This window comes from Cygnus olor, chromosome 3 (genome assembly GCF_009769625.2).
Source record: "Cygnus olor isolate bCygOlo1 chromosome 3, bCygOlo1.pri.v2, whole genome shotgun sequence".
NCBI classification, from domain to species: Eukaryota; Metazoa; Chordata; class Aves; order Anseriformes; family Anatidae; genus Cygnus; species Cygnus olor.
Genome location: NC_049171.1, coordinates 65,137,540 through 65,149,658, shown reverse-complemented (window position 1 = coordinate 65,149,658; position 12,119 = coordinate 65,137,540). Strand labels below are relative to the sequence as shown.

Here is a 12,119-nt window from a genome sequence, read left to right as displayed (position 1 = left end):
TTGGGCTCTACAAATACTTACAAACACTTCAGAGCATGTATGCATGGCTGTACCTACGGCTAAGCAGGTGTCTAAATATTTCCAGAGTCAGGCTGAAAAAAGAGGGAAGAACCAGCATCTGTAAGCCAGTCCCAGGCTTTTTTTATTAAAGAGCTCTTTCTGTGGTTTTACCTGGAAGTTGTAGGTGTTTCTATGTCTGTCCTTAATGTTCGGCTTGGGCTGGTGGTACCTTTCTGCCCCCTTCCTGCAGTCACGGAGCTTCCTGGGCACTGCGTGTCTGAGAGCCCTGGTGGTTCCTGCTGAAGCCTGGGAGATGAGCCCTAAGGAAGGGTTGGATAAAGGAAACTGCATATGCCTGGCCAGTTCCTGCTAGCCATTAAATCGAATTTGCAGCCTGTCTAAGCGGGAAGTCGCACTTGGATAGCAGGTATATGTCTTCTCGTGGTGTTTTCCTTTGGCTCTGAAACATTTTACGCTTGGAAAAAGGTCACTTTCAGTTGAGTTTATTATAGCTTGTTTTTATTGAATTATTGTGCACCTTTTGTTTTGCAAGAGTTAATAATTTCCCCTAAGACGCTAACCTTATATATAATTTACATCAGGAGATTTTAAATAATTAACATTAAAAAAGCACTTGAGGAATGCACACTGTGTGCAGTTCTCTAATGCTGTTATGAACACACAACACAGTTGTAATTAGTGCAGAAGGGTGGATACTCAATTATATGTTTAGTGGAAGGAAAGATTGCTAAAAAGTATCAGTGGGAAGCTTTTAGCGAAGTTTGGTAATTACCAGGTGTACTCTGTAGTACCTGAAGCCATTGTTAAGCAATAAACAAATGCACCATGCATTTGGAAAACTCAACTTGTCCTCCAAGTAGACATCTTCATGGTAAATTTAAATAACTTCTGTAGCACCTACTTCCACTAACAATATATATATATATATTTCCATTGTTTGAAAAAGGAAGGATTTTACCTGTGAGTAGGATGTAGTTAGACCTCCATTATTTGTCCTAGGTTTTTAGGCAGACAGCACTCATTGCCTCTGCATTTCAGGCCTTTTGTGAAAGCCCTTACAGAATGAAAACTCTGACAATGGAAACTTCAACAGAAGAACACATAATATTTTTTTTGTTACTGATTAGAAAAGACCTTTGTCTTTGGACATACCCAGCTGTCAAATGTTGTCACTAAGGCAGTGTTTACAATATTGTTCAGCCTCGTCCAATATGCTTTATATTCTCCCTATGTGTCAACAATCCTTCTGTAGTATTTTCTCCCCTTACCTCTGCTCTTTGTTCAGCGAAGGCAATAGCACATAGGCTAGCTTTGTTCTGTTTCTAGTCACTTGCTTTCTGATGCTGTCTCTATTGTCCTAGCATTGCTTGCAAATAGTCTAGGAGATGCTTAAGGCCAGGTTTTGGTGAAACTTTAGATTTCTTTAAGAAATTTTAAAGATTTTTAAATAGTTCTCTGTAATAATAAGCTACGAAATTTAATAATAAGCTACGAAATTGGCTCAAGCCATCTGCAATGTTCTTTAAAGTCAGGCTTTGGTCATCTTTTCAGTGTATCATTTTTTATAGTGGTTGTTGGGGATTCCTCCTCCTCCCTCCAAAAAGACGAAGATGGGCTGGGATACATGCGGATCCATCTAGGGCTCCCCAGCACTTGGAGGGAAGGCACCGTGCTCTGACCTGCCCACCACCAGGGCACAGAGTGAGACCGGGCCAAGCTGGGGGGCATGAGGGAGGAACGAGCCCCCTGGACCTCGAGGGGCCATTTTGAAGGTTGTGCCGGGGGGGCACTGTGCCTGACCCCTGCTGCGCGGGGCCTGGGCCCTGGCCCAAGCAGAAGGGCAGCGATCAAAGTGCATCTCAGGAGTTCGTGAAGCACCTGGGTGTATAATGGGACCGCAGTCTTCAGTTTCTATAACAGATTATGGTTTGTTTTTTTTTCCACACGAAAGTTTGGTCTCTGCGCAGTAACATATTGTGGGCTGTCTGCTTGCTGGGTGAGGCCTGAGGAGCGCGCTGCTCTCCAGGGGGCGCACAGAGGTGGTCGGGGGAAGATCCCTTTGTCCCTTCTTTGGTTTCTGAATCCAAATTGGTTTAGGAGCAAAATGAACCCGGAATAAATAACAGGATCTGCTATATGGCAGAAATTTTGGGGAGTTGTTAGCCAGCCAGAAAGAGAGGCAGCAGAGCCCAGAGTCCTCCCAGAGCTTTGCACTGGGAGCCTGCTCCTCTCTTTCAGGCAGCTCCTCTGGTACTGATGCCCTGACCGATGCTGCTGGGCTGGTAAATCCTCTCTTAACTGGTCTGCCCAGGACACAGCCTGTTTCTGTGCTGCTGTCGGCAAAACCCAGCTGTTTGTTTGTCTGCCCTTGGAGAAGTGCCGTGCCAAGAGCTGATGTGCGTGTGATGCTGCTGGCTTGACCAAGGAAACTTTGGTGGCTTCTGTACATGCCAGTGTCAGGTGCTTCTTGCCATTAGCTGCATGACTTTTGTGTTGCTTATTTCCACAAATTCTGTTCTTTTGGATCATGTGGTTACCAGGCATGTTAATGGCCAGCTTTCCAACTCGTAATTTTATTTTGAAGAGTATCGCTGTGCTTTCAAGATGTCTCTTAAATGCTTTGAGGTTGTGCCTAGCCTGAAGGTTTGCAAGGTCCTGCATCAGTCTGAGATCTAAATCTCTCACTATTTCTGTCATTCCCTATTTCTTCCTAAAGGCGGAATGTTTGGAGCAAGAATTTAGTGTATGCTTTTTCGTTTTTTCTTTCAAACTATAGAGTTTGAAAGAGGAGAACAAATTTAAGAAAAATATCAGTATCTTTTTGCTGCTTTTTTCTAGTTACTGAATATGACAGAGAGACATTACTTTTTTAACCTCTTGTCTTTTTTTTAATACATAAGAAAGGCCTGACAATCTTTTTTTATTTTTTGATGAGACACTCTATCTTAACTGTTGTTGCAGAAGTTTTGTATGAAGTGAGCTTTCAGAGTCTCAGCTCTTAAGAGATGCTGTTACTGTATATTTAAACTGTTGCTCTCCAGAGGTTTACATTAAACAATAAAAATCCCTTTATTTGCTTCCTGTTGCTTATGTTTCACTTCACTGGTGTGTGTGGTATCAACATTTTGCTGGGTTTGTGTGATTCACTCAGTGTTTGTAAGAAGGCAAAATAGATTGTGAAAGTCTGGTGGCAAAAATAAAATTGAGAAAAGAATTAACAACTCTTCCTTATTCAACACAGACGCAAAAACAGAGACAAATGTGTTTTCATTTCCTTTGGGGGTTGCCTCTACTAAGGACTCTACAGGAATTGTGCAAGTGGAAGCGTCCTTGCCTTCACTTCAAAATGTCAGAGATGAGATACTTATTTCTTTTCCATGCTTCTCACTGAGCTACTTTGCCTCTTGACGTTCATAAAGAAAAGCCTGCTTCTTTATTTGCTGTCATCCACTGCGAGCAGTTCAGCTTGTCATTTATCGGCCAGGGGGTTTTAAATTTTTTTAACTGCTGAAGTTTGCAAGGAGCATAAGATTTTAGAGCGTTAGCTAACCTGTGAAAGAACCATGTGTCTGTTTATTTGCAGTCAAGAAGTAAACGGACGTTTGAGGGTCACAGTCTTGTTTTACTCATTCATGAGGCTAAATTTGCTCCTCATTAGGAAATATGTACAAAATGCAGGCTTACTGGTTCAGGATGTACTTGATTTTTCCCTAAAGTAGCAGTGACAAGCTTGGGGCATGTTCTGGCTTAATACTCAGTCAATCTAAGTGTTCGGCTTGTGCCCATTGAAGTCATTTATTGCAGAAATACACAAATCTTACAACAGCATTTGATCCTCTAATTTTATTTATTTATTTTTAAACAGTTCTTACTTGATTGAGATATAAGTTTAGTTCCTCTAGAAATCAGCATCCGATTTGCCTACATCAAATTATGTTATCTTGCATAAAAGATTCTGATTCTGTTTGAAATTATGCTGTGAGAATCTGGAAACAGAAACCATCTCTTTTTGTACATCAGGAAAAGATATATTATATTTTAGTTCATGGCCAGACAATTTTTTGTTGTTGCTCTTGTTTTTGAACAGTGTAAAGTTTAAATATATGTATACATTCCTTTACACATTGTGAAACTAGTGTGGCATCTGCTAACATCTCCACTGTAGAATTAGGGCATTACTAATAATTGTGTGTCCTGGAAAAGTAGTGCGTGCCCTTCTTTTTTCTAGGTTGGTGGGAGGAGAGGCTATATGCTTCTGTCCCATTGCTTTTTAATGTTCTTAAACATTAAAACAACACATGCTGTGTTTTTGCAGCATTTTAACTCTACTAATGTAATTTTTTTTTCTGACTGAGATCAGCTGGGATGGATTGGTGTAGACTACAGCAATCTTAAAATTTGATAAGGACCAGAACACTAACGTTTGCTGTCTTTTCTTTTGTATCTCAGCTCCAGAAGAAAAGGATGCAATTAAAGGACAATATGAAAAACTCATGGATGCTTATGGCTGTTTAGGAGAGCTTCAGCTTAAATGTGGTAAGTGACCATCTGTATGACTAAGATTATAAAAATGTCCAGACAGTGCTGGCATGCTGTAGCACCAAATGGCTAAAGTTGTCCAGTTCCTTAACATTTCAAAGCTAATTGCAGCTTGTTATGTGTAGTCTGGAAGAGATCTACTTCTTTTTCTATGCTGTGCCAAAAGCGTACTGCCAAGTGATAGTCTAAGCATTTTTGTTTTTTTTTTTTTTGCTTTTGTTTTGTCTGACATTCTTAGCTGCCTGAAGATAATTGTCTCTTTTTTTTTTTTACTGCAATCATCCAAGGCAAACTCTGATTTCTCAATTTTTTTTTTGAAGGATCATATTTAAACAGTGATTAATCATTGCCATCTGAAACTGCAGATTCCTAGTCTTTGCTATAATGCCCAATTGCCTTTAATTGTGTAATTCACATGGAAAAAGATTTGCAGAAGCAGTCCTTGAACTTCAACTAGTAAGGAATAGTAAGGAATATTTATTGTCATTACTTTAATTTTCTGTACAGTCTGGGAATCTTGATTTAGCGAAGGTTTTGCTATTATGCTGCCTACAGGAATTTTAATGGAAATAGCATGTTTTAGGCACAGGACTGCAGTCACTGATTTGAAGGTAATAGTACCTTGCACAGCAGACATCAAATCCACTGATGAAAAGGATGCATTAAAACAAAAGGTTAGTGGTATTAAAACATGGTATAGTTCAAACTTTTTCTGTGTTCATTAAGGAAAGCTGTATAAGACTTGATCTCGTGGTCTCAGAGTAAACCTTAATTTTGACTTGGAGGAATGACAAGACTGATTTTCATATAACTTAGTGCTTAATCAAGGAATCTGCTGAAGGCAATGGTGGTGTAAGCACTGGCTTATTTAGACCAGTACATGTGTATCTTTTTATAGATCACCTACCATTTTATGGCTCAAGGAATATGATGCAAGATTGATCTGAAGAGGTGGCTGCAGTCTGAAAGATTTCTGTGTCGTAATTTAAAACTCTATGCCCGTCTAGTCTTTTAAATGAATGTGGGCTTTTTGTTTGTTTTGTTTCTTGTGGAATTAATTAGGCATTTCTATGGAGATGTGTATCAATTTGTTAATGCAATTAAAAATGGAGGATTTGTGTTTGTTTTTTCTTGGCACTTGGACCTGTTTTTCCTCATAGGAGTCTAATTAATCCTGTTGTAATAGCAAAGGAATGCAGCTATTGAAGTCAAGCTCTTCAAGCTACAAATGAGAGTAGTTTCTTGTACGTGATGGGAGCTAAATATATCTGGTTTTAGTCTCCATATTAGAATGTGAATTATTTCAGTTGGGATATGAAATATACTCAGCCTTATCTTTTCTTCTTTTCTCCTTCTATTTCTGTGTTGCCATGTCCTTACTTCTTTTTGAACAACACCTGCTTAACTTCAGTGCCTGTGAAGAGTGAGTCTTTTCATCTCTGAGCTCTGTCACTGTACCTTTGTCTTGTCCTACTGTTAAATTACAAGTCCTGGTACAGGACTTCCTTTGGAAAGGATTGTTTAAAATTGTATTGGTAATTGGATGATAAAAAAAAAAAAAGTTTACTGCTGGAGGTCAACTCCTAATTTTGACTGAGTGAAAAGTCAGGAGGGTCATGCTGTAATGGTAAGCAAAGGTAAGCAAAGATTTTCAGCTGCCGAACATGTTTAAAAAAGCACAGATGATTGCCTGCCTGCTATTTGACCAGTAAAGAAGTAGCCCATTTTTTTCACAGTCTCAGTTAGTTTTTCCATCTTGCCCGTAAGTATACGCCATCCTTTTAGCTGTTGCTTACGTAAAAGATTAACACTACCAAAAATGTATGTAATATAACTTTTTGCTTTCTTAGGTAATATATTCTATGCAAACAAGGGCATAATTGGCCAGCTCTTCACTGACCATCAGTTGTCAGATACATTTTGTTCAGAAGTATCGCTAGTGTTTTTTTTACAGCTGGAAACCTGCAGATCACAAGTACTAAATTAACTGAAAATATTTGTATAAGTACATTCCACAGGGATATTAAAAGAGTATATTTGTAGAACAGAAGGGGAGACTTTTTCAAGACATGAAAGATGTCTCTGAGCACTTCAATTAATCTGTAAATATTGCTACTTAGGAATCCAAATAAATCACATTGTAAGTGTGCCGGAATAGATCATGCTTTTCACAAGAAAGTAGATGAAATATGTGAAGCTGACTCACAAAGTTAGTGTTTCCCAGCAGTGATAACATTCACTTCTATGTACTTATGTCTGTTAACATGACTCACTAAGTTCTTCTGCTTTCTTTTGTGAGATGGATGGCAGCAGGATGAATTGTACAGTGTTTCGGAGCTGTATCTCAGCCAAGATTTTGCTGCCAAAGAAGATCTTGCAGCGGCAAATACATTTTAAGCAAAGTGTTAAGAGCTGACTTTGCAGCATTTGGTTTAAACACTGTGATGTCAGGAAGGGGTTCGTATATAAAGTAGTATTTTGGCAACATCACCATGTAGGTTGCTTAGTTTAATACAGCTGCTGTATTTGGGGAGGTGCTCTGAATTAACTTGGCTGTATATACTCTTGCTTTTGTGCATACAATGTGTTTGATGGTCTAAAGGAAGAATTCTCAAAGCAAAAAAGGACAACTAAGTACCTGTTTTCTATTCCTCTTAATCATTTCCTAATATATAATTTTACTTAGGAGAGGGAGAAAGAGCGTCTTTGAGGCTAACACTGTAGTTTGGAAAATCTTGGTTCTTTTTATGATTCTGCTATAGGTTTCCTCAGAGATTTTCAGCCTGTTGCTTAGAATCAGATCCTCTGCTTCACTCTGTGGCTAATTTTGGAGGGAGATGAGAGGCGTAAATACCTTTGAAAACTGTTTTTCAGTGGACTATAAAGTGAAGTGGAGATATGTGGGGAGTGAAGATGAAATGCAGTGGAAATGGAACATGCCGAGGGAACATAAGGAAATGTCATGACTGTTGGAATGGAGAAGGAATAAAAATTGGAGTGGATTCATTTATAAAAGGAAAAGGCAGTCGAGTGAAATATTGGCAGTTAAAAAGGACAAAATAAGAATTGGATATTGCCTTTTCACTGTAGCTCATAACGGGCAGCTCTAAAGTCATCCCATAAACTGCAGGGGAAACAATTGTCTGGAGTCATGTAGACAGGTTAAATACAGAAACTGCAGCTTATTATTGTAGGTGTGACGTACCAGAACTGCATTTCCTGTGGCAGGCTTGCTGAACTTCCATTAAGGCAGTTGGCTTCACAAGAGCTTTTAGAAAAGAAGAAAGGATACAAGTTATTTTCGTCTTGTTTCTCTGCCAAATATTCTCCCTCTTCTGCCTCCCTTGCGCAACCCAATAAAAGGGCATTCAGTGCATATTGCTGCGAACAATGCATTTCTAATATTTCTTTGAAAGGGTTCTTTACAGATGATAGCGGTGATTTATAGCTGTAACAGGGCAAAATAATGATCTTGGTCACAATACATGAACATTTATATCCATGTATCTGAGATCAAAATTTGGTCCATAAACAAGTTTTAAACATTTTTTTTTCTTCAGCACTTTCAGTGGATCCTGCTTTTTCATAGGTGTATTGCTATGGAAAGAATGGGCACTAAGGAACACTTCACTTCTTGCTCCGATATCTTTTCAGAGATTTCTTTAAAACATTCAAGATGGTATCCCAAGGAAATGAGAGACATTTCTACAGTCGTGATCTTCTGTTGCAATTTTTATGTTCCTAAATCACTTTCATCTATGTGAAAGTTTAGAAAAGCTGATAAAAAGTAGGACTGTATATTAAATTACTTGTAAAAGGTGTTTTTTTTTTAAAGAAAAGATATTTGGTTTCTAAGGTGAGGACATAGTAAAGAGTCCGCAGCTGATACGATTGTTGGTACAAAGTCAAGGGTAGGAGCCACACCTGGAGCCTTGAGCACTTCACAGGAAAAAAGTTTTCTGGGATGCTTTTCATTGACCTTAGTGCTGGTCCCATTTATCGTGGACTTTGCAGCTGTCAGCTGAATGCAGCATGCTTTCTGCTACTGTACGGCACGTTGACATCAAGGAAAAATTACCATAATTTTGCTCCCAGTATACTTAGTTACTTTTTTTTGTGATAACAGTTGTGGGCTTCTGTTTTAAGAAATAAGACTGGAGTTTGGTCTGTCTCCTAGTTCAAATATGCAGGGAGCTCCTGAGAGTAGGAAGCCTTGGTTAAATTTGATTAAAAGTTTTCTCTCCGCCCCCACCCCCCCTTTTCTTTTTTAAATCCATTTAGCTATTGATGTTTTGGACAGAACAAACATAAATACCCTGCATACTGTTTAACTCCTTTCAAAGGTTGTAGTCCCATAATGTGCTTTATAATGCTGCTGCCAGGTGGATCTGACTGGACTGTATGAAGTATTTTCGTAGTGACTGGTGTTAGTATGGGACTTCAAGTGCTCCTTGCATAAGAACAGTTTCACTGGAAACTTCAGTAGTATTTTTAATGTATTGGTAGTGAGCTGCAGTTTTGAAAAATTAAGGCTGCAGGAATTAATGGAATAGTCTTGGCTGTTTTAAGGGGAAATATCTTTCTGCTTTAAGGAATGTCTGGATATTTCAATTTTATTAAAATTGTGATATTTTCAGAGTTAGCTCAGCAAAACCAATTCTTTTAAAAAATCCTCTCTTTCTCGTGCTGTGGCCTCACAAATCCTTATACCGTAGGAAATTTCGTGTTGTGTTGAGAGCAGGAGATTTTTTGTGGGGGAGGGTTTAGTAAACCAGGAATGCAACTTCTTGCATTCTTTTGTGAGATTTACTGGGTAATAAAAATGAATTGTGTAGGAACTAAAAGAATTTTTCAGTAAATTCCTGTCAGCTAAAAATGTTATTTTCCCTCCATTGAATGACCAATTACCCAAGAACTTAGCATCTGCAATTCTTAGAAATGCAGAAAATCAATTTTATTTTGCTTCTTATAAAAGTTACTTGCACCAGTAACAGCATCTGTCCTGGCTGGAGCAATTTCTCCTTGTAAATTTAAATGCGTTTAGGTAGGGTTGTGGTTGATACTTCTGTTTCCATGTTAAGTAGTTATTTTTCAACAGGAAATGTTATGGCCTGTTGATGTTTACATACCAGAAAAGAAACCACATTGGCTTTTTAAAGTTTAAATTTAGATGTAAAAGGATTGTGGTTTGTTTGTTTGTTTTTGTTTGCTTTAGTATATCCACAATGATAATCAGACTTCCAGTGACTAGCAATAAGCAGAAGCATTTGTCTTATGTCTGGTAATGTTAAGTTTCTGCCATACGAGGTACTGTTTGGATATGTAATAGTTCTGTTTTTCCTTTGGAATAGCATTTTCAAGCTGAGAAAATGCCTAAGTGAAACCGTGAATGGCTGTAGTTTGGTTATCATTTCCATCACAAACTTGTCCAATGCAGTTATCAGTATATTTAAAAACATTGGCAGCTTGGGTCAAAGGGAGAGAGACACAGGGGCAAGAAAGTGTGAGGAAAAACAGATTTGGGATTGAAAGAAGAGACCCCCGTATGTAAACTGAAGTGCTGGCAAAGAAGGAAGCACAGAGGAAAACTGTATTTTGCTGTGTATGGCTGCATAGCTTAGTGATAAGTAATTTCTTAGGTTTTGATGGAGACATGGTTAGAAGATGGATAGCTGAATAGTGTTTTGGTAGCATTAATTTTGCCCCAATTTTCTTTAATGTTCTAGGTTGTAAGTGTGAAACATGACACTGCACTCCTTTGCCAGCCTGTCGCTGTTCTAAGGTGTCATGAAAAGTACGTGAAGGATGAAGGCTTCTCTATAATTTGCTGCTCCTTTCCAAGTACTGCAGATGGAGTTATTCTGTGGAAGTAAGGGGCTACTACACGGTGGCAGGAAAGACTGTCACAGCTTCAGAAAGCTGCCAGTCTCCTCACGCATCGGGGACAATGCGGCAGCTCCTTAGCTGTGATTTCTATTTTTGAGCTTAGTAGCTAGTGGTTTGGTGGAGGAGAGATGCTGGACCTCTGCATGCGTAAATGTGACTCCCTTTTTGAGAGTGAGTAAATAAGTGGAGGAGGCAGTGAAAAGAGTCTAGAGTCTCTGCCAGGGATTAGCAAGCTTCTAGGTAAGGCAATACTGCATATAGATTTGATCATCTTTTCCCTCGTGCTCTGCTTTTTTCCTACACTGCCTTCCTAAACTAAGGAATTGCTTTGTTTAGACCCAGTTATTTCCATCTGGTTACAAGCTCCTTGAAGGACAGAACCACAGATAATGAGCCCACCAGTACTAAGTTTTAGTACTTACTGGCTCTTTTAATGTTGACTTTCCCTCTCATTCTCTTCTGAATCCTCTAGAAAAGGTCGCTGAAGCCAATGCAAGTGCTTGTACTCTTTGTCTCAGCATCCCAGCCAGACAGCTCTTCAGGTCTGACCCTAGTGGTTTTCTATCCCTCAAGCTGACTGATAGTAAAGCATATTAATAGTGTTTCTATACATTTTTTCCAAATGAGTATTGCAGGGTTTCACCGAAGTCACGAAAGCTATTGGCTGCAAGAGATGGTATGAAGATACGAGCTAACACTGTGATAACTGATGTAGTCATCAACTTAATCCATTGTAATTATGTACATTCCTATGCAAAGGAGGAAAAAACTATCAGGTTATAAGTATTTCTAACCCTCTGCTACTTTGTCATCTAGAAAGGTCTAGAAGATGTGCTTTAAAACCCTCAGAAAGGAGAACACAGCAAACCCTTGTTACAGAAAGAAATGTGGTGAACAAAGCTTTTTGATAAACACCACCTACACTGGGCTGAAGCAAATGCAAAACCGAAGTCAGCAGAAGAGAATGAATAAGGTCTAACCTCCCACCCTGTCCTGCTGTCCCAGCCCCATGTGCCTACACAAATACTCTGGCCCTGCTGAAAACCACCCCGACTTCAGTTTCTGTAGCCCACTGTGCGATCTGGAAGCAAGGGCTCCCCTGCTGACGTTTCAGGAACAAACTAGTTGTTGCGTGAGGGCTGGTCTGTGGTTTTGGACTTTTTCCACTGAGGAGTGTTGAAAGGCAGTCCTACAAAGCGTGCCCTTAGGGCACAGTGACAGGCTATTGGCAGGTCAGACCTTGTTTCTGCTTTAGTAAAGCAATAAATCTTGGCTCACTCCTACTATTTCTTACTAACTGGAGAGCGTTGGGATGGCATTGTCTCTGTAGGATGGCATTGTCTCTGTACGAGACCAGTTCAAGTGTATCACAGAATGGTTTGGGTTGGAAGGGACCTGAACAATCATCTAATTCCAGCCCCCTTGCCGTGGGGAGATTGGCGGAGGAATCAAATAGTTTCTTCCAAGTAAAACTAGTGTTGTAAGAACAATTGTTCTGCTGCTTCTTAATTATTTATCATTTCAGGGAGAATGAACAGAGGTTGAAATCCCTCTGTGTACTAGAAATCTGATGGTGGTGGTGGTCTCAAACTTCAAAATTTGTCTTTTAGTTGTGGGGCTCTGGAATTCAGCTGCTTCATGATTTCATGCTTTCCTTCACAACCGTGAGAGCT

General features: G+C 39.4%; 1 protein-coding gene across 5 annotated transcripts in view; it reads left to right on the top strand.

The window, feature by feature from the left end:
- Positions 1–12,119, top strand: part of SYNJ2 (synaptojanin 2) — a 64,635-nt gene that overhangs the window by 4,218 nt on the left and 48,298 nt on the right. For all 5 annotated transcript variants that reach the window (XM_040553195.1, XM_040553194.1, XM_040553197.1 and 2 more), the window contains exon 2: positions 4,471–4,557. In XM_040553195.1, the coding sequence (XP_040409129.1) occupies positions 4,471–4,557 (87 nt within the window). The remainder of the gene's footprint in view (positions 1–4,470; positions 4,558–12,119) is intronic.